The sequence below is a fragment of the Myripristis murdjan genome, chromosome 10, assembly GCF_902150065.1.
Source record: "Myripristis murdjan chromosome 10, fMyrMur1.1, whole genome shotgun sequence".
Classification (NCBI taxonomy): domain Eukaryota; kingdom Metazoa; phylum Chordata; class Actinopteri; order Holocentriformes; family Holocentridae; genus Myripristis; species Myripristis murdjan.
In genome coordinates this window covers 14,501,112-14,528,097 of record NC_043989.1, presented here as the reverse complement: position 1 = coordinate 14,528,097, position 26,986 = coordinate 14,501,112, and the positions used below count along the sequence as shown (strand labels likewise).

General features: G+C 40.4%; 2 protein-coding genes across 6 annotated transcripts in view; both read right to left on the bottom strand.

The window, feature by feature from the left end:
* Positions 1 to 13,779, bottom strand: part of mrpl11 (mitochondrial ribosomal protein L11) — a 28,003-nt gene extending 14,224 nt beyond the window's left edge. The window contains exons 1-2 of one of the 4 annotated variants that reach the window (XM_030062004.1): positions 13,644 to 13,779; positions 7,786 to 7,964 (exon numbers count right to left, since the gene is read on the bottom strand). In XM_030062004.1, the coding sequence (XP_029917864.1) occupies positions 7,786 to 7,908 (123 nt within the window). In that variant the 5' untranslated portion in view covers positions 7,909 to 7,964; positions 13,644 to 13,779. Of the gene's footprint in view, positions 1 to 7,785; positions 7,965 to 8,075; positions 8,159 to 8,302; positions 8,370 to 13,474; positions 13,616 to 13,643 lie in introns of those variants that run through there. The other 3 variants (XM_030062005.1, XM_030062006.1, XM_030062007.1) reach the window with 3 other exon arrangements.
* Positions 13,780 to 15,114: 1,335 nt separating this feature from the next.
* Positions 15,115 to 26,498, bottom strand: LOC115366513 (uncharacterized). 2 transcript variants are annotated; one of them, XM_030062001.1, is made up of 16 exons: positions 26,119 to 26,494; positions 25,501 to 25,597; positions 24,227 to 24,440; positions 23,702 to 23,844; positions 22,677 to 22,845; positions 22,478 to 22,533; positions 19,226 to 19,413; positions 19,024 to 19,134; positions 18,766 to 18,891; positions 17,787 to 17,888; positions 17,530 to 17,688; positions 16,608 to 17,226; positions 16,435 to 16,498; positions 16,168 to 16,346; positions 15,975 to 16,063; positions 15,115 to 15,828 (listed from the first exon to the last, which is right to left on the bottom strand). In XM_030062001.1, the coding sequence occupies exons 1-16, from the start codon at positions 26,305 to 26,307 to the stop codon at positions 15,730 to 15,732; spliced, it is 2,604 nt and encodes an 867-aa protein (XP_029917861.1). In that variant the 5' UTR covers positions 26,308 to 26,494; the 3' UTR covers positions 15,115 to 15,729. The 2 variants fall into 2 exon arrangements, with proteins under 2 accessions (XP_029917861.1, XP_029917862.1); XM_030062002.1 differs by lacking the exons at positions 15,115 to 15,828; positions 15,975 to 16,063; positions 16,168 to 16,346; positions 16,435 to 16,498 and having other exon boundaries at positions 16,746 to 16,940; positions 17,033 to 17,226; positions 26,119 to 26,498.
* Between the last annotated feature and the right edge of the window lie 488 nt (positions 26,499 to 26,986).

Genomic DNA, 26,986 nt, shown 5'->3' with positions numbered 1-26,986 from the left:
GTTGATTTCACTGATTAATTAATTGATTAATTAATGATTAATCAACTAAATCAGCTGCTACAGACTTAGGTTGGAATAAAAACCAGCAGATTCTTTGCTCTCGATGGTCCATCCCTGCTTTACACCCTAAAATCCCTTTGAGAAGTGCTGAAGAGACCCTGTTGTCCAGAAAAACAAGCAAAAAATAGTAAATACACCTGCACATACATTTCAAGGCCCACTTTTGCGGCTAATTAAGAAAGATTTACATAGATCAAACAAAAATCCACTAAATGCGTTTTCATTTTTAGCAGAATAAAATATGCATAATTCAAGATGCCAAACCTTTACAAAAGCCAGTGTTTGTAGGTACAGATTCTTGAATGGATCGAGCTGACAGATGGATGACAAGCATTTTGCAGCAAACCTAATTCAACTGTAACTTAAAATACAGGTCTATTTTACCACACAGTTTACAAAAAATACCAATGTATGTAAACCTTCTACGGCTTCAAAACACATGCAGAATTCATGTTTAGCTGTCACCTATTGTCTGTACCTGATTCAAAGTCTCTGTCAGTCATTTTCATTTTGAAAAAACTCCTCCAGCCCCCCATCCCCTTTTTTGGCTTTTGATGTTCTTATTACATTTGAATCAAGGACTGAGCCTTTATATTGATAATTTATCAAACCCTGGGTGCTGTCACACTGTAGTATCTGGCATCACGGGAAGATGGGTGAGAACAGTCGGTGTAAAAGATGAACAGAACAGTCAAGTGCCTTGTTTCCCCATGGGGCTACTAGCCCCTGTGTTTTCAGTAGGCACACACATTATGTGTACCATGTGGGACTTGGACATATGCCATGTGTATACTGTGAAGTTATTCCACAGCTGTTGTCAGCTACACCTCCAGGACAGAGTGCAAACTAATAAAATATTTCATACTCCTCTAGTGTTGACAGTTCATTGGCTATTATGTTGGAGCATTATTGGCAGGCTGTCACACACACAAAGGAAAAAAAACAAGAGGAATCAGGGTAAATCATTCACAGCCAAGAGGCCAAGAGACGACAAACTCCACTTGCAAAACCTTCACAATATCTAAGCCAATCAGCGTCATTTCCACAGTCACAGAAAAATTAATGTTTTTATGTTTTTTTTTTAATGCTAAACATCCACACTGATACTGAATCTGGAGAACTGAATGGAAAGCCCCCCGCATATTCATGTCAGAAAAGCATGCTATTCTCTTCACGGAGCGGCACACTGAGGAAAGGCCGTCATTTAGGCCTATCACAATTATGCCAGCGGCACCATCAGCTCTGATAGTCATGCAGTAATCCTTGAGCATGCTGTCGTCTTGTCTCCCTTTAATGTTGAAAGAGGTCTAGATGTGATGGGGTGTGCTTGTCAGGAGTGGGAGTGAGCGTGTGTCGTGTTTTTCAGAGCAAACTAGCCCCCTCCCAACAGTGGTGTGAATGCGCTCAGTGCCCATCTGCCTCCCCTCCAAGCATTAATGCTCCTATTAATTGAAATCGAGGCTATTTGTCAAAATGCGAGAGCTTATTCACACTGCTTTATGCTTGATTTACAGGGCGTATTTACAGGATGTATTGAGGCTAATGTACACACTCAGCCACAAAAAGAAATTCATTTTAAGTTTCTGTGGGGAATTTCTCTCTGGTTCAGAGGGATATTTGAGGGAAACCGCACAGGGATGAACAGTGTAGTAGACAGCATCCAACTCTCGCCCACCCTCTCTCTTTCATCTCTTTCTCCCTTGCTCACTCTACATTTCAAACACATGCATTCTGGATGCACTCCCTGTTGGGCAACTTCTCATATTTCTATTATAAAAGCAGTGGCTGCATAGGCAGCAGCCTCAGCAAATGACTACCTTCTTGAATTTGTTACACCTGTTAAGCTCCAGATACAATGCTCAGCATTTTCCCTCAGCACCCAACAACTCTCCTAACCTGGTCCTGAAGAAAGTGACTGAGCTTCTTTCCTATTTTCTTTCGTCTTTCTGCCCCTCTCTTTGGTGCTCCCTTTTCTTCCCCTCCATTCGCCTGTGTTAATTTCACTCTAGCCTGTAATTATTCTCCCGCACCAAAGCTGTCAGTTCCCCTTTTTTGTCTTCTGCTCGCTCTTTTATTTCTCTCGTTTGTTTAAATTTGCCCCGCGGCCGACAGGCAGCCTACCTCTCTGCGCTTCCCCTGTCAAGGGTGGTTAGTCAGAGAAAGGGAAAAAACCAAGGAGGAGAGACTGGGTAAGATTAAAGGGCCGGGGCCAGTGCCTAAAGCACAGCGGCTGCCGAATAGCATTTATTTACAGTTTGCTACACACTCTGTGAGCTTGATGGAATAGGGAAGTGAAGGGAGACAAACACACACACAACACACTGCACCAACATGACATCCCAAAACAGTCCAAAAAGAGGCACCTTTAGACAAACATATGGCTTTGTTTTGCTTGGTTACAGCTCATCTCACCACATTACTACTGTCACTGTGACGCCCATCACTGAGAGCTCACACCCAGCAAGCATGGGAGAGGCAGTCACATTTAACAGGAGGATGTCTAAATCATTCATCATAGCTGTGCTCGCACTTGCCATCACTACTACAGCTTCTGGTAAGAACTTAAAAGTATATTTCATGACTTAGAAATGATGTAAAAGAAACTGACACCCTTATGATATGAAATGCAATATTGGGGTGATAGCAGGCTAAAGCCGGAAATCAAAGGTGGGCAATAATTCTGCTATAAAATCAAATCTAATATTATGACTACTCATAAGTACAATACTAACAATGCTACATGATTATTAGCAATTGTGGTATCATTATTAAAAATGATAATAATAACAATCTTAATTTGTATAGCACTTATCTTTAAGCAGGATGTAAAAAGTGCTTCAAAAAGGTGGAGATAGAAATAGGAGCAATTCAAGAAAAAAAAAATCTGTGATGTAATTTCTGGTTGTAATTTTTTAGGATCACCTAGTGGCACACCATTAACACAGTAACACACCATTTCCAAAACTAATGGCCTTTCAATATAAAAATATGATTTAAAAAAAAAATACTGTCATTTTTTCACATTTATTGTGAAATGGGTGCATATTTTTACATGGGAAGTTAGCTAACAAGGTGAAAAGCCACTTTTCATTTTATTATGATTCACACCTGAGGCAGGGCGTTCCACAATTTAGGGGCCCTGCTGGCAAAAGCTCAGTCGCCTGTAATTTTGAGTCTAGTCTGTGTGACAGTCAGAGGGGTCCCACCGAGGATCTCAGGCTTTGCTTTGGTTCATAGGAAACTCAGAAGTCTGCAATTTAGCAAGGGGAAAGACTTCACTGAGCTTTTAATGTGTGAAATATTTAAATAAATTTGACATCTAACTTGTAATGGAGAGCTGCTAAAATTGAGGTTAAATGGCTTCTTTGTTTGGCCCCAGTTAAAATCCTAGCTGCTGCATTTTGTATGAGCTACAGATGTGAGAGTTACTTTTTACTTGGGCAAGAACAGAGGGTTTTTCAGTATCTTGAACTGGAAGTGATAAAAGCAGTGACGACCTTCTCTAAATTTATCGAGGATAATAATGTCTTGGTTTTTGATATGATTCTCAATTGCAGGTTTCCACTCGCTTTATTTGTTCTTCAAATGTCAGGTCACTGTCAAACATAACTTTTGAGGTTATGGCCACTGGCTTTGTGTTACAAGGATCATTTAGAACACGATTTCTGGAGGTGGAGGAGGAGGGATAAATTAAACCATTTAATTGTTTAGCTGTGAAAACTTCTGAGGTATCCAACAGCTTTTAGTGAGGCATATTACTGTCACCAAGTGGAGGCATTTAGGACAAAAGAAATGGCCTTAAAATTGAGCACTGCGGTAGCCTACTGGTGATATCTATTGAACTAGAGGATTAGGAGAGTTGAACTATGGCACGATTAAAAGTAGAAGGCAATATACTAATTGCTGTACAAATATATGATGGATAAAATTCTAGGGCCTACAGTTTGAATAAATATTTTACGAATTCTATATGTTATGTAATTCAGGTTAAAAAATGACATAAAACAGCAGTACTTAAAATCAAATCCACAGTCCATGTCAGGAAGGGAAATCTGGAGTCAAACATTTGATGCATTTTATTTTAGGTTTTTGTGATCAAATGTTTTTTCTTTTATTGACATTTATTTTAGAACAATGGTGAAAAAGTAATTCTTGAAATGAGAAACACCAACGCACACAATAAGGTTCAGTACTAGTATTCAAAAGAAAAAAAATACTAGTAACAAGAAGGAAGGATAAAAAAAAAAAAAAAACGCCATCCCACTTAAGGCAGAATTTTTGACAACTGAAATAGATGCAGGAACGGGTGCATCGGGCATTGCCTTGTTCGGCGGTAACAAAGCAGATTCCTGCCAATTTATTTTAAAACCAGACAGTTTAGAATACTGATCAAAAATAGACAGTATTTGTGGGATATATTGCACAGCACTGTCAACGTACAATAGCACGTCGTCTGCATATAATAAAATATGATGACGTATTCCATTAATAGAGATCAGATAAAAAAAAAAAAAGGGTGACTAACAAACAGTCTGTGCCAGTGGCACAAGAGAACACACAAACAGCAAAGGACTTAAGGGACAACTGTGCTTCAACCCTGTTAAGATAGCAAGAGTGGCTGGTTCTTACCCGTGAGCACCACAGCTGCTGGATTATTACCTAACACCCTGATCACATTGATAAAAGGGGGACCAAAGCCCACTGCCTGAAGCGGTGACCGTAAAAAGGCCATAGGCAGTCGAAGGCGTTCATTGCATCTAATGAAAGGACTGCAGCTGGACACATCAGGTTTTGGGCACCATCCATGACATGCAGCAACCACCTTGCATTAGCCTGGATTTTATAAAGCCTGGCTGATCACTATGCACTACTTTCATCATGTACTTTCATCATGACCTTGAAGGCACTAAGTCGATACTTTCACATAAATCTTTATGTCTGCATTATGTAGAGGTGAAAGGGACCTGTAACTAGCATACTCAGTTAGGTTTTTGCTTTTTCTAAGAAGAAAGGATATTAAAGCAGTGTTAATGTCTCTCAAGAATGAACCCTCCTTAACTGAAAGCTGCATCACACGCACACACACACACACACACACACACACACTCCACACACACACACACACACCCCCCAAGCATCACAATAAAGTGGTGAAAAACTAAAATAAAACTAAAAAAAAAAAAATAGACAAGAAAACAGATTCACAATAAGCCCTTATTGATCTTGATGAACAGATCATAACTAGCTACAGTGCATTAACAGTTCCAAAGCAAAAAAGGAAAAAGGGCTCGATCAGCTCTGACATTAAGAGAGTCACGGGCAAAACATGTTGTAATTGAATAAAACAGCTGCTCAAATTGTCTTAGCAGTGTAATTCAGTGATCTCTAGGGAGAGGGGTAAAATAGGCTCACTAACCGTGAGAATAGTCCACTATCCAGGGAAACATTTAAATGTTTTTGATGCACTACAAGGCTGTCATTGGGTTGGAACAGCTGAGCATCTGATGCTGAATGAAGTAACCGTTTATATTCCAGGAAGAAGTGCTGTCGATTTCTGAGTAGTACTGGAGAAGTCCTGTTAGAAGTTTATTTTACATAATTGCCAGTGTACATCTCCAATTCTCCTGGCAGCACTTCTTGCATGATCTTTTTGTTGAAATCTTGGGAAACAAAGGATGAAGGACCTTGCAGGAGCCCTGGTCTTGATAGGTGCCCGTAACCTCCTGGAAAGTCAGTATGAAGGATCTCTGTGTTTTATTTAGCGAATATGGCATCTTGGACCTTGGTGTGCAGTGGGAATCCATAAATGTGTAAATTCATCCGCCTTTCCCTGTCCTCGTATTCAACAAGCTTGACATTCAGCTTCTCAGTTTCCGAGGCTGGGGCCAAAGGGCAGTCATGACGCTGCTCCTCAGAGTCTTTTCATATGTCTAGATGAATCTCCATGCTGGACATTCAAGTAAGAACACTGGCTAATTTCTCCTCAACTTCAGAAACAGCTCACCAAATTTCATACATTTCCTTCTGAATGTCTGTGAAGCATTTTGATTGGTCCTCAGACAGCTTTTGGAGAAGCTCAAGAATCATAGCATTAGATGGTGGCTCAACTACAGAGGCATCAGAGTCATTTATAGAAGCTTGTCCGACTTTTGAGTTGGCCCTGGAGCTCGAGTGTTGGTGAGTCATATTAACATCGTTTTTTCAAAGATTCTGCATTTCACTTGTATGTGAGAGGAGTTTTAGGTCAGGTAAGTTGAGATTAAAGTAAAAATAACATGGAAATCAACAGTTTGAGGCAAAATAAATGGCAATGGTGCTGGAGTTTCCTCCTCAAGCAGCCATCATCCTCCATTTTGTCATGTTACCATCTATTTTTATTTAAGTTTATATAGTGTTGCCGGGGGCAGAGTTAACACTGGATATGACAGTTTTATATATGAAGTTAGAAAGATATGTTACTTTTGCATCCTTGCCCCCTGTCTGACATCTCCGAATATTCGGTTGTTAATAATATCACAAAGCAGTTAAAGCTCGATTTTCCTTCCACTTGTATTCACTTTTCTTCCAGTTGTGCTCACTCTTCTACACTCTCTTCGTAGGGCTCTTGTTGCATCATTAAGCACAGAGATGTATTAACTATGTGAAATGATTTGGTTTTCAAGGGTGCAATAGCATCCAAGGCTGATGAGCATGGACCATTAAAGCGGCTAACCAGATCATTTGTGTGTGCAGAATGAGCCATAGGTTTGCTTTCACTCAATTCAGCACAGGACGATGAAAATTTAATGGCTGGATGACCATTAAGAATGTAGGAGTGGATGGTCCCTTTTTGCACTAAAATATCAATTTCAAGAAAAGATTTTTAAAAATGGACATTTGTGAAGGAAACAGAGACGACCAGAAGATACGCACAAAAATGATTGCACTCACTGAGAAAAGAAAGAATGCCTCTGATATTTTTGTCCACTGATTCCAAACGAAGGGTCTTTGTCTTTATTGATCAATAAAAATGTGCAAACTCATATATATATATATATATATATATATACATATATACATATACATATACATATATATGTATATATATATATTAGTTGTTGGAATAGAGGCATTGGTAGATAAAAAAGTAGTATTGGTGCATCTCTATGTAATAAAACACAATAAAACCTCAGACATCTCCTTGGAACAACTGGAGTAAGACAAAGTATACAAGAAATGTAGACTGATCGTTCTCTACTTCAAGCTCCTTCTCCATCAACTCACTGGGGAAAAGCGAGACTAATGCATATGGACAGGTGCTACGGATGAAACTGGTAACATCTTTGGCCTGCATACAGTCAGGAAATGGTTGCATACCAAGACTGAGCATTATAACCCCCCCTACAAAACAGAAGATGTGAGACTAGAATATGAATAGGAATACAAACGGGGCTACAGGAGAAGATCATGGCAGTGGTGGTGGGATGTGCAAAAAGAGATGACTCAGAGAAAATAGATAAGTGTGAAAGCAGATAAAGTGATTGGCAAAGTGAAAATAGGGAAAGATCGGGTTGTCTTCCTTGGCAAATGAGAGAGGAGACATGAAGATGGATGTTAAAGTGGTGTGTAATTTAGTGTGAGCTTTGTGCGTAGCTTCACTTGATGAAATCAAGCCCTGCTCTTGTAACTATGTTAAAACTCCTGATTATATGGAGAAACAAGAAGGGGAATAATGACTTCGTTTACCTGTCCCAGGATAGGGCCCAGTGGGGGTCCAGGCGCTGCTTGACCTGACCTCACTATGGCCCGGATCACATTGCCCACATCCAGCTTCTTCACTGCCTTCGCTGCCTTGGAGATCTTTGACATCTTGGCCGGTCTGCGTGCGTCTGGAAACCACTATATCTGCCTGAAAGCAAGTAAATCTGAGGAGAAAAACAAACAAATTAGTCGTTCAAGCATAAGCAAGTGCAACAAATCATTTACACACCGGGTTCATTAAAATGTCATACACTTCAGTCAATACTGATACCCACAGGCAAAAGCAAGCCTTTCCATTCTGCAGCAGTCGAGTAATTAAAAAAATCTTTGCCTTCGATCGGCTCAGTGAAAACCACTCTCCTGGAGCTGTTTGTGGTGTGGATCAGCTGTGGAGTGAGATGCTAGCCCTGCTGAGGACCCTGACTCTGGCAGGATTTAAAGTTCTCAGCTAAAATCATGGAGTGCATTCCAAATACTTCCATCTCATATTCTGTGGCACTACCTCCCAGCTTGTAGCGTCCTCTATCTCTGCTCCATCAGTCGAGGTCAAGTGTCCTAGTGGAGGGAGCCCTGAGGGGGTGGGGGAGGTAACTGACAATATTAATATTGGGGAGGGTCACAGTGTCGTAGCTCTGTATGAAAGCAGAGAGGGGTCTGCTGTTTCATTCCACCTTCAAATGCATTTTCCAAATTAGCAGTCAATTAGTGAAGTGGGGAGAATGGCCTGAACTGGTGTCCTTTCTCTGGGGAGGCAGAACACATAAAAGCAGGCCTATAATCCTCTGTTGGAAAAAGTGATACAGATACAGCTGTAAAAAAAAAAAAAAAAAAAAAAAAAGATCAATGGCTCGAGCCAAGGGACAAATAGAAGTTTTAGGGTTTAGCTTGGTGATTTGGGGGAACCCTGCATTCAATAAAAGTAAGCACTTCAGGGGAGAGTAGAGGTCTACCAATGATTCATTGTAGGCAACAGAGGGTATCCAATTAGATCAACAAAAGAGACAGTACCAAAAAGATATATGGGACCCCATGCAGCTTTAGAGCTACAAACACAAGCAGTCGCTCCCCCGGAAAAGCTGTGATTCTATCTCGGCTACCGATTATCCAGGACCTGCTAAAGCACACCCACTGTGGGGCCTGGGCAATGTTTGTAAGGGTATTAAGGTGATAAGCATACTGCAGGCAAAGTCTTAAATAGAATCCATTTAGTCTGAATTCCCTCAATAGCCTTCTTTACAGTATAACTCACATACACTGCTGCATTTCAGAGGTCAATTTCATGCCACTCACCTAATGTGTTCAGCTACTTCTCTCTGGAAAAAAACATGTTGCAGCTCAGATGAATTTTGAAGCTAGTCGGAAAATGCAGAGACCAGTATGCCTTACATCTGAAGTGAGAAAGCCCACTTCACTTATCAAACTATGACAGACACATGAATCCCTAAATGACAAATATAGCCTAAAACATAAATGTAAAACCCTGAAAAATGCCTTGAGACGGTTTTGACATTATAGGCTTAATGGAGCTCTGAAACTGCCAGAGAAAACAATTAGAAGCGGCAGCACATGTTGGGTTTAATTCAAATTTGGGACAAAGGGAATAACATTTTGAGAAAAAATCACAACGTCATGCTTTAATGCACCACAACTCCAAACTCTGGTGGAGTATGAATAATAAAACCGCAATTCCCTCGCAAAATGAAATCACTCATCAGAAGGCCAAGCACTGAAAGCTGAAGAAGAATTGACCTACATAAGGCACAACAAGCGCACTGACAGTACGTTTCACAGAACTGGATTTACATTAGACTCAACGGCTAAAGCAGCGTTAAGTCTGCCGCATTACACACTCCGTTCAAGGCCGCTCAATATAGAGCCTTACTAAGAACTTTGGCGTATGCTCTTAAAAGTTTTTCTGTGATTAATCAAATCAAAGCCGGAGTACTTTACAGGGAACAGAAATAACTTTTAGCCCTTTTAGACTGAATGTTACATTCGAGTAAATCTAAGCCAATTCCTGCAGCAACAACAAACCTGCACAGAAAGAGCAATTTACTTGGCTCATGTAAGGTCGCTGAGTGAAAGCATATATTCAAACACATCTTGTTAACTTGTTAAAGAATATCCTGCACAACGATTGTTTAAATCACTATACTATAAACTTCAATTCACCCAGTGAGTGCGAACCTTTGCCAGTGCTGAACAATTCTCCAACTTGCTTTTACACCCAATGACATTATTCCAGTCACTCAAGTTTTAAGTGTAATTGATTTCTCAATCCTGCAAGAGCACTCTTAAAAAAAAAAAATCACGCCTCACTCTCATCCTCTCTCGCTGCCATTTTCATAGTAATGACTAAAAAATTGTTGTAATCATCTAATGGCACAAATCCCAGATCCAGATCAGCACCAAAATCTGATCAATTGTTCCTTGGCCCAGGGGTTCAGCCTGCCTCTCTACCAAATTTCACAGAAATCTGCTCTTGAGTTTTTGAGATATCCTGCTGCCAGACAGAGACACATATGCACCAACAGGAACAAAAAACAAACATCCTCAGGCATACACAAGAAAATGCGGGAGAAAACTCAAGCCTGCCATAATAATTTGCAAGTCTAAAATGTAAATTGTTAAACAAGATAAATGATGTTATACTTTCCTCACATAAAACTCATAAATTAAAGTTTTATCATCTATCCACTGTCATTTGTTACACATTTCTGAAGGGTTTAATAGAATAGTAAGAACAGTTCAAGTAGTCTATTTCGCCATAATGAAAACTGACTGCACTTCAAAGAATAACTAACTTTAATTAAAGAAATAAATCAATTTGCTATTAAAAATGTAGACGTAATTGCGCTGGTATGAGGCCACTGTGCCCACCGCTCATTGTTGGTTAGGCTATTAGGCCCTCTTTAGTCTTCATTAAGTAAACACGCATAAAAGTAGCCCACATCAGTGATGCCTGCTGCTTTTTATTTTCCAGTCAAGGTTATAATTAATGATGCTCTATAAAAAGACCTGCTTGAAAAATGGAAAAAATGGTCTTTGAGAGAGAGAGGGCATCAGTCTGAAAAATCAAAGAACTTCGTAAGTATAAATGATATTGATGTTTTATTGGCCTAGAGGAAATAATATCTTCTTTTCTTTCATTTCTTTTGACTGCAGCAAGGTGAAATAAAGGCTGAATAATAAATATCTCATCGCAGATTCAAGGCTGGCTCACCCACCTTTGTTACATGTTATCTGTCGTCCCCCTCCTCACATCTCTGCTAAATTAATATTTGAAAAAGTTAGATAAAATATATTCCCTAATAACACAGATTCTGCGATGCCATATGGTAGTCGTGAAATGAATGAGAATCAAACAACATTCTCACTTTTTTTCTGAGTGCCTTGCGATAACATGGTATCTGGAGCTCGCTGATAATTCCCAACCTGATTTTATTTCATATATTAAAGTTATCAAAGCAAGCTGCAATCCCATGTGTCAGATTTGATATACATGATCCAGAATATCTCTCGTCACAGCGGTATTGGTACTGAAGTATTCTGAAATCAGGCTTTTCTATCAGTCTTGCAAGTAAAAGCCACTACTTGTCCATCTCCCTTAATAGATAGGAACTGCTGAAACCAATTTATAAACAGAACGTGATTAGCATACTTTTAAATTGAGCAGTGATTGACAGAATTCATTCTGATCTTGCGGACACACGTCTAGCAAACTGCCTTTTTTATTTTTTCATCTCTTAGTTTGGCAGTCCATCTAGTGGTCACATTCACCTTCACATTTTAGCCATTTAGCTCGTGCTCTGATCCAGGGAGGATTTAAAATGAGTTAGCAGTAGCTAATGTGAGGATCGAACTTGTGACCTTCTTGGATAGCATCTCTCCCTATTGGACCATGCTGCCACCATATGCGTTTAAGATTAATAAATAGGCAAACAAGCCTTGGAAAACGAGCTTAAACCCCGCCGGATACTGGATACTAATGGAAAAATAAGTCATGCATAATAAAAGTATAACAGCAATTTCATGAATGAAAAATCTGTCTGCATTTGAGGAGAACCTGCAGAAGCATTACACCCACAGTAAAGGCCCAGTGTCCTTGAATACATAAGATGACCAAACCTCTTTGTCTTTTTTTTTTTTCTCCTCTTAATCTTCTCTCTTAAACACAAGATAACAGCACGTTCACTGACACTTAGGAAATCTGTGATGGAGAGCCTCTTCACAAAAGGTTGCGGTGCCTTATGGATTCAGAGCTATAAACTTCAAAACAACCGATGGGACTGATGCAGTGACAAAACAGGACAGATGTACCGGGCTTGTCATCACTCACAACAGCTCCTTGAGATTCTCACGATGAGATTTAGAGATTACATCAAATATACAGTTACACACAGGGCCGGTCACACGCCGATCCTGTTCCACAACATTAGTATTCATCCCATCCTACACCTCTCCTGAGGGCTGTGTATTGATTGCTGAGTACCAAGTACTAAAGGCCGGTCAAATAAAACAAGGAACTGAAGAAGGGCTTGAACAACCCCCGTAAGGCTGAGGAGAGGATTTGGATGACCTGGTTTGACCCCGGGACTGAACTTGAAGGTCTGATCTCTCCTGCCTCTCAGCTGAAGTGTGTATTCCTCAAAGGGGGGACTTTATGTATTTACATAACTGTGAGGAGCAGCCTAAACTGGCATAATATAGCTCTTAATAAAGTGTGGGTGTAAATTTAGGACTAGCTGTGAGGCATGGATCCATTTAATTATTTTTTTAAGAGTAAGACATCAAGAACACAGCTGGCATAAGTCAATATCAAAGTGCCAAGATGCAATTAAAGACAAACATATTCCAGTAAAAACTGCCACCGCTTGATCAAATCGAGCTGATGTTTTTATGAAGAGAGACAAAATTAGTGGGAAGAGCATTATACAACATGTATTACAAAACACACCATTACAAAAACATATCATCGTACACAGGACAGGTATAATTTTAATCAAATCTGCACATACCCCAAACACTACATTACCATCTAACTACAGCATCAGGCCACTGGCCTTTTTGCTGTCAGGCAGGCAGCCAGGAAAAACAAAGAGACACAGAAAAAATAAAGAAAACAGCTCATGAAGACGGCAGCACTGTGGTGACACTCTTATCTAAAAACTGGGAGCAGTGAGGCTGTGTATTCACAAGCCGAGCACCGGGACACGCAGCTTTTGGTCTAAACCAGACATTTCTACTTGTAAAGTCTTAATTCCCTGCTGGCTTGCAATTAAATCCCACCAGACCATTTTCTCCGCTGCCTCCCCTGTCAGAGAGACTGTCTGCTGTTTGAATAAACCACTAAAAAAAACAACAAGCAGCAACAAAACAAATACAAGAGCTGGTACTAAGGAAAACACCTCAAAAACATGCACTGTTGTGTCCGAATACAAACCACACAGCTACGTGGTAAATTGACTTTTCTTATTCTTCAGGACGCGTCAAGAGCCAGATCTGGGTGAGATTTTGTCAGCATCAGCATCAGCAAAATCAAGATATAATAAACAAATAAAATATCATTGTGATAATACAGAGTGTGGATTTTGTTTTGCAATAGATTCCTTATTGGTTCACTTTTAAAAAAAAAAAAAAAAAACACGGGCATCCCTCAATAAGTGAAGGTTACCTCTCAGCCCAGTCGCCTGTCACACTGAAGAGCCGCTGTCACGTTTCCCTCCTAAATACACGCGTCTCGTTTCACGCATTTACGCCAGAAGCACGTAGGATTTTAGCAGAGGCCAAAGGAAGATAAAGCCACACTCAGTCAAAGTGACAAAACCTCGGGGCTGTCATACCTTTAACTTGCTCTGTACCTTCACGCCGCCGACAGAAACACTCAGGGCGCAGCCATCTTGGATCAAATGGTTCGGACTACAACCAGAGGAGCGCTCGCTGCTGCCAGTCACAATGCCGCCACCTGCTGGGCTGGAGGGGCGGCGCCAGCACAGCCACCCACGGCTGCTCTGAGAGATAAATAAAAATCATGCGGTGCCTCATTGACACCTTTGGATTTTTTTTTAAAATCCCCGCTATGGGAAACAATGAGGACCCATTCCTGAACATTATCATCTTAATATTTTCAGCTGAAGTTTTGTTGCCATGACACTGAAGCAGACCAGACAGAGGCTCCCACACGGTGAGAATAAAGTGTCCAACAGCTGGTGATGCTCTTTGTGTTGAAGTCACGTTACCTGGATCCAGGAAGTGGAGCTAATCTAAATGAAAGCGTGCCGCCACGTCGCCTCATGACATCTCTCTTATGCTCAAAACATAAAAATGTTCTCAAATCGTCTGGGTGCTGCAGAGGCTCTTTGAGCAGCCTCACTTTCCAAATCAGATTCGGAAATACTTTATTGATCCCAGAGGGGAAACTGGGTCAGTTGCAGCTGCTCAAATTCTCAAGAGAAGAGTTACATTATAAGAAACAGAAACAGAAAAAAGAAATATAAAAATGAGTTTGTTAAAGTGTGTGCATTATGTACACATATGGGCTTAATCTTACTTTGTGCATTAATCCCAGTTGTAAAAAAGTATGTGCATTATGTATAAATATGTACATCCTACAAACATATTACAACAATATATACACAAATAAGAAATTGTGAAAATGTATATCTATCACCATATATAAACCAGGGTATTGCAGTATTGAATTACTGCACAGTCCTACAGGTATAAATGATTGCACAGTTAGATAGTTAAATGAACAGTTAAATAATGGAGACTGCACATTAGGTTAAGGGTTTTAGAAAAATGGTCACAGTCACAGTCCAACTTTTGTCTCTGCTGAACTGCAACACGTCAGACTTCTCTCCACTTTGTGAAGAGGCTTAATCTGGTTAGCTTTTTTTCTTTTTTTAATTTGAGACCAAGAGTAAAAGCTGGATATGCTATGACAGGAGACGGATGATTCAGGTGTCAGAAATTTTTACCCTCTTTTGTAAATATATTTGCCTGCATCTTAATCCCGTGGATGAATCTAAGGATTACTGCGGATCACTCAGTTACTTTAGCGCTGCACTGGCACGTCTTGACTTGACTAATAGGATTTTCCTTGGTGCGATAACCTTGTATGAAACATGTTGGTGGCTTTTAGCCCAATAATGCTTCAGAGCTACCAAGACGCTGGCATTGGGAACCAATTTACATTTAATAATCACTGCAATAAACTACAAAATCTTTACGGACTCAGTTCACTCTCTCGCTCTTTCAGTTGAGACCCAGTAACCACATACTTCAAATAAAGGTAAGGTTCAGACCAGTAAATATCATATATTGCAATGTTTTATTTGTAATATTTAAAATTAAACTGAACATTGTTACAAGTATAAAAATGACAGATTTATGTGATTACTAATTGTGAGTTAGGCTTTCCTATTAATATACAAAACATGAAGTCAAATGGACTAGTATAATAACAAAATTCCCACTTGAAGTGCTCAAAGTGATAAGAAATATCTTAGGCAATGCCACTAATGGCTCATTGTGTCCACACCAGAGGTGAAATTCAAACTGTCACTAGAAAATATACATTACTTTTTCCTGAGTTTGACAGGGCTGGAATGCAAAATAGTTTACATGAAGAATGTTTTGAATTTCCCACACAAATATTCAATACTCACATTGGGATTTTAAAACGTGCAAAACAATTAAACACAACACAAAATAAAAAGTAAGGAACAGTTCACAGCATACACAGTGAGTCTGAGGTAAAAATGACAGAGAATCCTGCAAGGGTTGAATACAGTCACGTTTGTCAAGTGTTGAAAAGCACTGAGAGAAAAGTTTAATAAATAACGAGACATTCTAAAATGGTGAGGCATGTCACAGTTAGTCTAAAAGCACGGTTAACCTGAGAAACCACACACGGAAACGCACAGATCAGCCGGTGGGGTTGTTCACTTTCTGCAGGGCCGCGGCACTCACATGCAGGCCGTTCTCATTGGGCAAAAACTCTTTCAGCAGGAACAACAATAGCATCTGTCAGAGAGCACAAGAGAGCGACAAAATGTGCGAAGGGTTTTACATTACTGTCATTGAATAAAGGGTGCAAAACTGATGGGATAAACAAGGCATGCTGACAGAAAGACAGTTTCACCACTCAAGCTAAATGGTTAGACACTCACATACACCAGCTTTTTGTTTTCTTCACGGTCCTGGAACAGATTGAAAACAGACTCCATGTCTGTCTTCTTCAAGATTAGGTAGTTGGAATCTGAGGAAAGAAGATAATATGGGTGAAACAGACATATATTTCACAGGGATCATCGACTAGCAACGATACTGAGTGAAAATTGAGTGAAGGCGGGCATTGTGTACATCTGGCATTGATGAGGCTGTGAGCTCTGTCCCTGGTCTCGCTCTTCTCTTCGTCGGAGCGAGGAGGAGGAGGCGGCGCCGGCAAACCGTCCGGCCACTGCTTCTTACGCAGCGTGTCGATGTATGTGGCCATCTGCGCTTCTGTCGGGTTCATCTTGTTTAAAAAAGAGTTCACTTTCCTAGAGGAGCATACAAATCACGATCAAACATTCACCCATTTTGTAATAAAAAGGAAATCATTAGAAAGCAGTAAAAACAAAGAATTACTTTTTCAGGATGGGCATAACAGGCTTCAAAATGGCATCAAATATGTTCAGAAGGATGGAGTTGCCTGCAAAACACAAAATGTTAGCTTTAAAAAAAAAATCATCTTAAACCTCTTGTTGAACAAGTCCATGATGTGATGAGCAACTGCATTTGGATCTGAACTCTGAACAAACCGGATATTTCTTTCAGCAAATCAAATATAGCTTTGGTCGCTTCCAGTTGCTCCCAGTTGACTTGGTTTTTCAGACCCTGTGATTCTTCTCCTTTTGGCAAAGTCCCCTGGTCTTTCCCTTTAGTCCTGTGAAGTCCACCTGACATTTTGAAACACACTTTCTGCTTTCTGCCGGCCCTTCCACTGAAATGCAGCCACGATGGGCCATCTGTGCTGTCTCCCGGCGGGCCTCCATTTTGGCTGGACTGCTGTGTGTACTCTGAGTCGGCCTGGTCTTCATCAGTGGCGGCTTTCGTCGAGGCCAGAGACTCTTGTGACCTGGACCGGGACAATCCTTTAAAGAACATTTTCAAGTGAGAGGTTAAAGGATTATCCACGTCCTCCGCTCTGTCTTGGGATAGGCTTTCACTACCTGAAGAGGCTGACCTAAAATCAGATTGCGGTTCCATTTCTGGCTCTCCGTCCTCACACAGGTCTGACGGAGAGTCACACTGGGAGACAATAATAGCTGGGATTGTAACATTGGCGCACTTCTCACTGGAGCAGTTTTCTACCGCTGTGGTTTCTGGCTGTGGAGAGATTACGTCTTCTCTTGTGGTTTCTGTTTGAGGGCTGCTGGTCTGTGAAGAAAAAAAGAAAGCAAAGCAATCTGTTTTGTGACAGCTCACCTTGAACGCCTTCGCATCGTGTTACTGCACAGCAGACAACAAACAGCTAAACAAATCTATTTACCAATTCAATAACAGCCATTTCTCTCCTACAAACGGAGAAATATTGCATCAATTTTGATAAGGTGGTTTGTCTACATTTCTCTCTTCAGCTGCTGAATCCTGTTCTATTTTGCTGCCAAAAAAAAAAACACATTATGCTTTTATTCAAAGTGTGAACTTGATGAAAAGTGGTACTTTGGAGAAACTTTTTACCTCCTCTTCCTCTTGTCCTGGAGTCAGGAAGTAGGCCAAGCCACTAAGCAGGCCCCACACCCCTCCATGGTGTTCCTCCTCACTCAGCAGTTTGTTAAGTGGGCACAGGAACTGAAATACCGGCTGAGTGTGGCCTATCAGATCATCAGAAACCAACTCCTGCACAGGGAAATGACAATGCGCGAACACTTGGAGTTATGAAATTTGTCATGTGTGTATCAGTCAGTAGGCTTATTATTTTTTTTGGTGTCTCTTACCTGCAAGAAAAGCTCCACTGATGCTCTAATTTCTTCTTGGACCTCATCACTGACTTCCTTATCAGAAATCTCCTCCAGCGCCCAGGGCATGTTGGCAGAGTGCTGAAACAGGAGAGAGGCATATTTAAAATGGGTGTGGTATGACAAGAGGACACGTTAAGCATGTAACAGCACTACTTTTTGTTTTTGTTTCATTTTTGCAAAATCTGTTTAAAAAAAATTTCACCCCATATGAATGCAATCAAATATGATGTTGCACATACACTGCATTCCGGAGTTGTGAAACAAATCTTGTGGTTTGTTTTCACAACAGTGCCCTGCTCTGCCTTGTCCTGGACTGACAGTGAGAAAAGTAGTGAAACAAGCATTTCCTCGGTAGACAGAGTGTGAGGAAATGACAATGCATACACTTATACCGTCCTGGAAATTCTCAGCATAGTCTGGTGAAGAAATGAAACCGAAAGCAAACATATTTTCTTGTTTTAACTTAAAAAAAAAAAAAAAAAATACAGTAAATGTTGAAATGCTGAAGTAAGCGAATCTCTTTTGATGACGTCTCATGAAGAGGTTTTGCTTTCCTGTTCTCTGGTAAAGTGTGGGTTTGAAGCCAGTGATTAACACAGTGGTAATGTGTTGAGTCAAGCAACAACGGACTATTCAAGATCAAAGGCCATTAACTTGTTCAAACTGAAAAGGCTAAAATCCTTCAGTCTTTCAGCCTTTAGTATGTATTCTACTTTCAGGGTCATGGCAGTTATGTGATTGTTATGGGCTGCTCTTCTTGCTTGTGACTAAGACATCCAGTTCGTGACTGAGCAATGCTTTTATTACACACGGCACTCAAGTACAAGGAAAAACATGAGGACTGTGTACAATTTTTGAGCAAGACATTTTCAGCATTTCAAAATTGTGTTCCCTTTGATCCAAAGTAGTCGACAGAGAAAAAAAAAATGTTATGCCTTTACACTGTGTCCCCCACCTGCCATCTGTTGCGGAAATATACGATATCCATGTTGGTCTTTTTGATGTCCCACTGCAGGTTCTCGGGGTTGTTCTTTTCCTCTAGGTGGATGGTGAAGATTAGCTCCTCATTTTCCCAGTTGACCTACGGCACAGACAGGAGTTTCTTCAGCGCCAACACTAACATACCATCCCAAGGACATGCTTTTACAGAGCCCAGTGCACAGATAACTAGCTTCTGGGACATTCCACAGTGTCAGTGTTATTTATAACTCACACAAGGGATGCTGACGGCCCAGCAGCCGACCCGCCACATCTCATACGACAGCTTGAATTCCATCATGTCCTCTTGGACACAGGCCAAGTAGTTCTCCAGATCGCCATCGTCCTACAAACCCACAAAGAGTCTTGTCATGTTTCACAAATTTTCATCTCCAGTTTAATAAAGTGTCTTATCTGGCTTGGTGCAGTGGCCTCACCCTGTCAGAGTCCTGCTGGCTGTGAATGGAGCCCTCTCTGCTCGTGCCATCGTCATCAGCACACAGGTCATCCTGCATGGCCCGCCACATTAAATTCTGCTCCATTTCCTTCATCTTCTTCTTCTTCTTGGCTTTCTTGGACTTGATCTTGTCCACAAACGTCGACAATCGTTCCTTCAGCTTTTTGCCTGAAAGCACAACGGCCCCCATATAAGGAAATCAAAAAGCCCACATTAAACGAATTTGACTTGAGATCTGTGGAGCCGTGCAGAGTGGGGAGGTGGTTTAACAGCATTTGAGCAGCATTACAATGGAAAAAAATATAGCCGCAAGCAGCAATTACCAGGTTATCACAACATGATAAAGCATGCACCAACTTCCTTCTCTGCCAGACAAGTCACTGTGGGTATTAGTGTATTTGCTACAATTAATTCAGTCCAATAAAACACTGAAGTGACTTTATTGCCATCAAATCTCAGTAGAATCTGTAGTAATATATTTACAGTGATGTCTCTGACCAACCTGTAAAAGGCCAGTGGTTTGATTACTGGCATGATATTACAGTTAATTAAAAAAAAACAAACAAAAAAAAAAAAAACAAAGAATAATGAAAAACCTGGCCATTTTTGTACGGAACCCTTAGAAATGACCACTGATGTCATGGTGTCCTAATTAAGAGAGGGGTAAAAAAATGCTCACCAAAAATGTCAAAACAGCTTTTACCCTTTAAACAGCATCATATGAATTGTCAGTGGTCAGACTTTCAGTGTTACCATGTGGGAAACAAGGTAACCATTGAATAACTCTTGAACTAATGAACTTCGTTTATATATTACAGCACCTTTCATGCACAGAATGCAACTCAAAGTGCTTTTCAATGCCAGGTTAAAAGGACATAAACACAATTTAAAAACAGCTACAACAGCATTAACAGAGGAAGCAGTTGTAATGAGTTAAAAGAGCAGAGGGAGAAATAGTTAAAAAATAAAAACACATAGTACAACAGTGTGTTTGTGTGTGTGTGTGTGTGTGTGTGTAAAACTCATTCACTGCCTGTCTTATAAAGGCAGAGTGTTGTTCCACAGTTTCGGGGCACAGTGGGTAAACACAGCATCCACAATACCTTTTGTGGCAACCTTGGGATGTTTTGAAAGACCTGCTATGGGAGATAATAAAATAAGGGCTCTGTGATGTAGGAAGGTGCGGGTCATGTAGTGCTTCAAAAATTAAAAGAAAGATTTCATAAAAAAGTCTGAAAGGTAAGTCAAGTAGAATAGTCTCTCCTTTTTGTTTCTATTAAAACCCTAGCAGTGGCATTTTGTATAGTCATTTTGCAATGGCTGGTTTTGGAAGATGAGTGTATAAGGCATTACAAAGGACAAACCGACTAGAAATAAAACCGTGAGAAGGCTTTTCATCATTGTGGCACCAATGAAAAGGTCTCACCTCTGCAATGATGAAAAGGTGTTTTGTATTAGAATTAAAATGGGCTTTATAATTGAGATCAGACTCTAGAATGAGATCAAGGTTTCTTACGTGATGTTTTATGTAAGGTCGGATTTATCAGACAGGGCAAGAATTAGTTCTCTCTTGGGTTTGGGGCTGACTAAGAGCCAACCATTTCTGTTTTTGTTAAGTTTTAGGAGGTTATTACTCATCCATTCATTTAAGGCTGACATACAGTACAGTCAGTTAATCTCGATAGAGAATCTGGGTCATCTGGCTGCACACACGCATAACTGTGTTGTCAGCATAGCTGGGAAATTTCACGCTATGCTGTTGGATTATGGTTCCCAGAGGCAGCATGTACAGTGAAAATAACAGAGGTCTAAGCACACTTCCTTTGGCTATATGATCATCAGTATTAACAGTTTCAGAAGCACGCACTCCAATTTTGAACTGAGAACCATACCAGAGAGACTGACACATTTCTCACAGCAGTGTAACAGGCTGTTGTGGTCAACAATGTTGAGGCAGAACAAAGGTCAAGAGAGTCAAGGACAGATCCATCATCTGTGTTTGATCTCAGATTATTTAGAACTTGGATGAGAGCAAATATGATTTGCTCTGAAGGCCAACTGCAAAATTCACAGAATTGAGAAAGTAGAGCAGCCTCCAAAACCTTTAAAATCCTTAGACTGAGAGGACTGAAAGGAGGTAATTTCACAAATCATAAAAAAAACTCCAGGTAGTGCTGCTCATTAAGATCTTCAGGGCTGTTATGAGGCAAAAACATCGCAAAGCATTTTTCTCTTTAAATTACCCAAAATAAACTGGTGAATTAGAGATTTGCCTGTCCTGAAAATCACAGTTGAGTGCTACCTGGACTTTTTTGACCATAAAAATTTGAAATTTGTGGTTTGGTATTGCATGAAAGGCCAGTGAGTTCCAGTGAAGTGCTCCACCTTTACCTGGCTACTATTGAAGCATGCATTTTGAACACAAGGTCAAGAGATTTCATTAAATACCAAGGCTGCTCCAATCAGTTATGACTGCTGCAGAATGGTTTGCAATGCTACTCTTTCTTAAATCAAATTTAAGCCTTTTCAAAGCATTTTCAGGAGCAATTTCAGCCTTTTCCAGCACTGTACAGCTCTGGTAAATTATATATATGTATGTATATGTACCCAACTGATTATTTCACTTCTTCATCACATTGTATCAGATGCTACTGTGCTACAAACAACCTAAATTATGATTAAAGGAAAGCACAGCTTCAAGTTTCAAGTTACCAAATGCGTCACTGACCTGATGAGTTACTATGAAAGTAATGCAATTGCTATTTCAAGCAGGTCACTAAATACCCTAACTAAATACTTTCCAAACCTTGAAAATTCCATGTAAAAACACAAGCATTTTCAAAGATTTCCAGCACCCATACAAACCTTGAAAAAGGCTCTACTTTCAGGCAGCACAGAATTAATTTGGTGTTCAGCTTGTTGTTTGTGTAATCAGCTGTCTGGACCAACAAACAAAGGAAACAGAAGACTAATCGTGCACTAACAGGCATAGCAGTAAAGAAAATTAGAGTGTCACAGTAGATGACAACAGATATTGCTCTCAAAAATGCTACACAACAGGTCTTTCTGTAAGTATAGTTCTCCATTCTGAGAATACCCACATCTCCACAATCTGATTTAAGATCTGTTCCCAACTGATTAGGGTTAAATTGAAGTTAAAATTGTGTTCCTACAGATATCCACAACCCCACAGAGATTTTAAACGTCACATTAAACTAAAGCAAAAGCATACCTTTCTTTTTGGACTTGATCCCACTGCTGACAGAGCCCTCTGCTCCCTCCGAGATCCTGAAAATCCAACAACATAGTCGACAAAGAAAACAGGGTCAGGCCCAATTTAAAAACACCATACGTGGCAGCCACAGTCTATGGTTTGCAGCTTGCTGTGACTGGGGCAAGCGAGCAGATTGCAGAAGTTGACAGCCACTCACACTTCGCTGCCCTCGCCCTCGCCCTCATGTGAAGCCAGGGAGGCTCGTTCCACGTCCGATGCACACAGCTCCTCCACCGAGCTTTGCGGTGTCACACTGTCAAGCTGGCTCACCACCAGCTGGTTCAGGTTGTCTGGGTCAGACAGCCATGTCACCAGCAGCTCCAGCCCTGTGGGAAACAACAAACACAGTAATCCCGTTACCCCCTGTTTATTGCGACCATAAACACACTAAAATCCTTAAGTAAGAAATTCGCATTGAATGAGGAGGGGAGAGAGAGAGAGAGAAAGGGAGAGATTTTGGCTTTCATGATCAATAATTATAGAATTGGCATATCAGCCATTTTTGACATTTCAGTTCATTTTGAATGCATGCTGCTGGTGAAAATTGTTAAGGTGCCAATGCAAGATAAAAAAAAAGAGCAGCCAAGCAAATTTGCTCCTCAGATCATCATCAAGACTAATAATTAGGCTTAATAATAGCAATCATAGTATTAAACACAGATGTGCATTTTAACCCTAATGGTGATTTGTCAGTTGCTCCCAATTATCGTAAGCACTTGTGTGTTTGAAAATCAATTGTAATGCTCACACACCAAGCTATATAGCATATGATAAACTGCTCCACCCAGGAATTAGCCTTGTGAAAAATGGAACTTCAGAGTCACCAGAATAAGAGGGAGGCCTGAAAGTGCAGGTGTTAATGTTTTACCCGCATCCATAAAATCACTTACTTTAACTGAGCGACATGCATAATTGCAAAAGCCAGTGCATGCTGGGCCCCCCTTGGGATAAAACGTTTTATCCATTACCAAAAAAAATGACAAACCACTACAGGGAGTCAACAAATTACTATGGGATAAGCCTTCCTTTTATACAACCCCAAATTCATGTCCTAAGCTCTATAATACCATTGACATAAAGGGATTACAAACAGTTCATACTAGTAAAAAAAAAAACTCAAGGGAGGCTTAGCCATTATATATGGCTGTATTGCAGCAGGGAGGGTGTCTAATGCTTGCTTACCCTTTAAGGCAACGATCTCATTTAAGGCACAGCGGTTGACATCTTGGCACCACAGAGACTCAGGGAAAAGGTTACGTACCAGAGCTTCAGAAAACTCTCTGAGAACAGCAATCTCCTCTGCTCTGGAGCTGAACAAAGGCTCTCTGAGACAAAAAAAAAAAAACAAAGCAACTGAGAGACAAATCCAACAGCTACTAATAGTTTAGATCAAAGATGTTTATCACCACACATTTCAGAGAGTACAGTCTAAGTGTTGTACTGCATGTGAACTTGATATGCCCCCCTTTAAACACACTTCAAAACAACTTGAATGGAGCAAAAGCCAAGCTATTTGTGGTTGTCTTTGCATAACCCAGGTCAAAAGATATGATCCAGTAAATGTACAATCATTAGGTAAATGATTTATGTATGATAAAAATGATAAGGTATTTATAGGGCTCAGCACAGTGCTAACAACACAGAGTAACCTCAGCAGCAGCAGCTTGAATTGTGTTATTTTACAAGAAGAAAGGCGGAAAGTCTCACCTGTCAGAGTGCTTCGCATTATGCAAGTGCAGGGTCAACGTACGAATCGAGCCCACGACTGCTTCGCACACATCAAAGTCTCTGGCTCTCCTGACGACTCGCTCTATGACACAGTCAAACTCCCGGCTCAGCGCCTGATGCAGCGGCTGACTTTCACAGGGCTCAGGGACGTGGTACCAAGGCAGGACCAGCTCAGCGTACATACACTCAAACACTGGGGGAAACCACAACCACAACAGAAAAGGCAAAATATTATATATACCTACACACACACACAGAACACAAAAATATATACATAAGGGTAAGAAATGCCATTGGTCAAAATTAAACATCCCAGAGACATGATTTTCTATTTATGATCATGTAAAATCCTGTAAAAATTAACAGCTCCTAAATTGATGCAAATACACATGACAGGGTTTTCTCTGGATGTAAACTGTTGTAAAGGATGGAGAGAGATCTAAACATTTTCAAATGCCACCCCAGTTCATTCTGATTATCATGGGTGCTGTACTTTAAAATCAAATAAAGTCAAGTATTTTCAAGGCCATTCATTTCAAAAACCTTTTAAGGCCTTGTTTTTCTCAAAGCCACAAACTCTGAGGAATTTTCAAGGCCTGTGAGACTCCTGTGAGCAACTCGAATGGGAACACAGGAGCATAAATTTCCATGATAATTTTCTTTAGACGACAGCTGCAAGCTACATTAATGTGTTTAAAATCTGACTACTGCAACTTCAGAATCAATTCAGCTCTTCAGCTTACTTGAACAGAGCTGTGACACCCTGCACTGTGCAACATCACCTTATGACAGATGCAGACTGATATCGTGAGATATGAGTAAACCAAGAAGACTTCCTGTTTTAGCCTTAACCTCATGACCAACATATCAACTTCCAGTAGTTCCTAGTTACCCTCTACTGAAGTGGTGTGTTTTTCGTCATTCCTTTCCAAAAAGCCCCTCCTTACATCTTGTAACATGAGCTCTAGCTCTAGCTGCCTCTATACAAAACTGTCCTTTTTTTTCCACCGTGTCATCTCCAAACAAGCCATGTTTTGCTGACAGTGGAGCCTGAGGCAAAGAGCCGAACAGCGATCTTTAATATTCATTGACACTATAATGCAAAGCAGCTCTGATCTGACGTGCAACACATTGTGAACGGTACATACACATAAAGCACAAGTGGTAAACACCTTAATGATTATGTTTAAAGAAAAAAAAAAGACTTTTCTAGTTTTGTAAACAGGTTTTTTGGTTGTTAGTGTTCGCCCCACCTTGCTGAAGAGACTTCTTCACGTGTGGATACTGTGGCTCCAATAGTGCTTCAGCTTGTGTACCTGTATTCTCTCCATCAACCTCGACAAGGGATTCCTGTAAGAGAGGCAGAAAATAGCCACATGGGAATCAGTACACAAAGCCATAGAAGTTTGCACATGTAAGTGTGTTAAGTAGAAGTAAAGTCTAAATTACTCTGGGACCTGTACTGCTGTTTCAGGCTTCAAATAAAAGCACCTGGGGCTATTCCTGACACTTCTTCAGTATTTCAAATGTTTATATAGGCCAATGTTATTCTTTCTGTTCATGTGTTGATGCAACCCTCCTGGCCTGTGAGCATAGGCAAGGAAGTGCCCTCTACTGTGTTTTACTAACAAACATCTTGATGGGCTTACAAAACATCCCCTTGCCCTACTTCTACTACCACTTCATACGTTTACCCCAGTAAAAGGCCAAAATGCTAAAAATCTATCTCATTATAGACACATGCGTATTTCATGCATACAGTTTTAAATGTTAACCAATTAAAAGACGACGGTAAGGCAGTCGTCACTATTGCCCATACAATATAATCAGTTTTGGTGCATGAGTTTAGTATGCATAATGTATTTTACTACCTGAGGTATTTGATCCTTGTCCACTTCATCTGTTTGAGTGCTGCTTTCCTGGCCAAAGTTTCCGAGTAAAACCGGAGCTGTGAGGCAACAAAGACTGAATAAAAAGTACTGGATCAGTGTTTGGCCACATTCCGAGAAATACCAGACAAATCCGAGGATAATGGCGATGGAGCAGCGCCATAGGCACATCTTCTGGTTTTACAAGACGGATGTTTTAATCGTATCACTTAGTTTACTCATATCTAGAACTGCTCTGTGCATGAACATCTTTATCAGCGAGGAGAAGGCGCTGTTTTTTCAGAGCAAGAAGTCAAACTGCGGAAAAAGAGAAAAGGAAAACTATCAACTCGTAGAAGCAGAGATGTGATTGGCTGAGGAATGACTCCCCCGGGTTCCTGCTTTTGATTATAATAGGATGCCATCTACAGGTTACAGCTTCACCTGGCACTTTTTATGAGCATCAGTGGTGTGGTGGTAAACGGGCAGGCAGTGGCTGTTTTTACAACCATAAAAAAGTGTATAAAAACTTCTACGGATTAAAAATGAAAATATTTGAGTTTCCTCGCTGTGTATAATGACAGCCAGGACACAGATAACCAGTTTCCTGTGCACTAGATAGCATGTAGATAGACTTGTGTAACCTAAATAGATAAATAGATAACACAAAAAAAGAAAGATTAATTAGACCAGATTTGTGTGGTAATTCTGGAGGGTGCAGTGGGTCTTATTTTCCTTTTGTATCACCTGTTGCTGTTAAAATGCAAACAAACAAATAAGCAAACAGAAGAAACAGAACAGTAACCTATTATACCACATGATGGCGCTAGGAAATAGTAGCTGGAAAAAGGCGAGCCTATATAGCCCTACA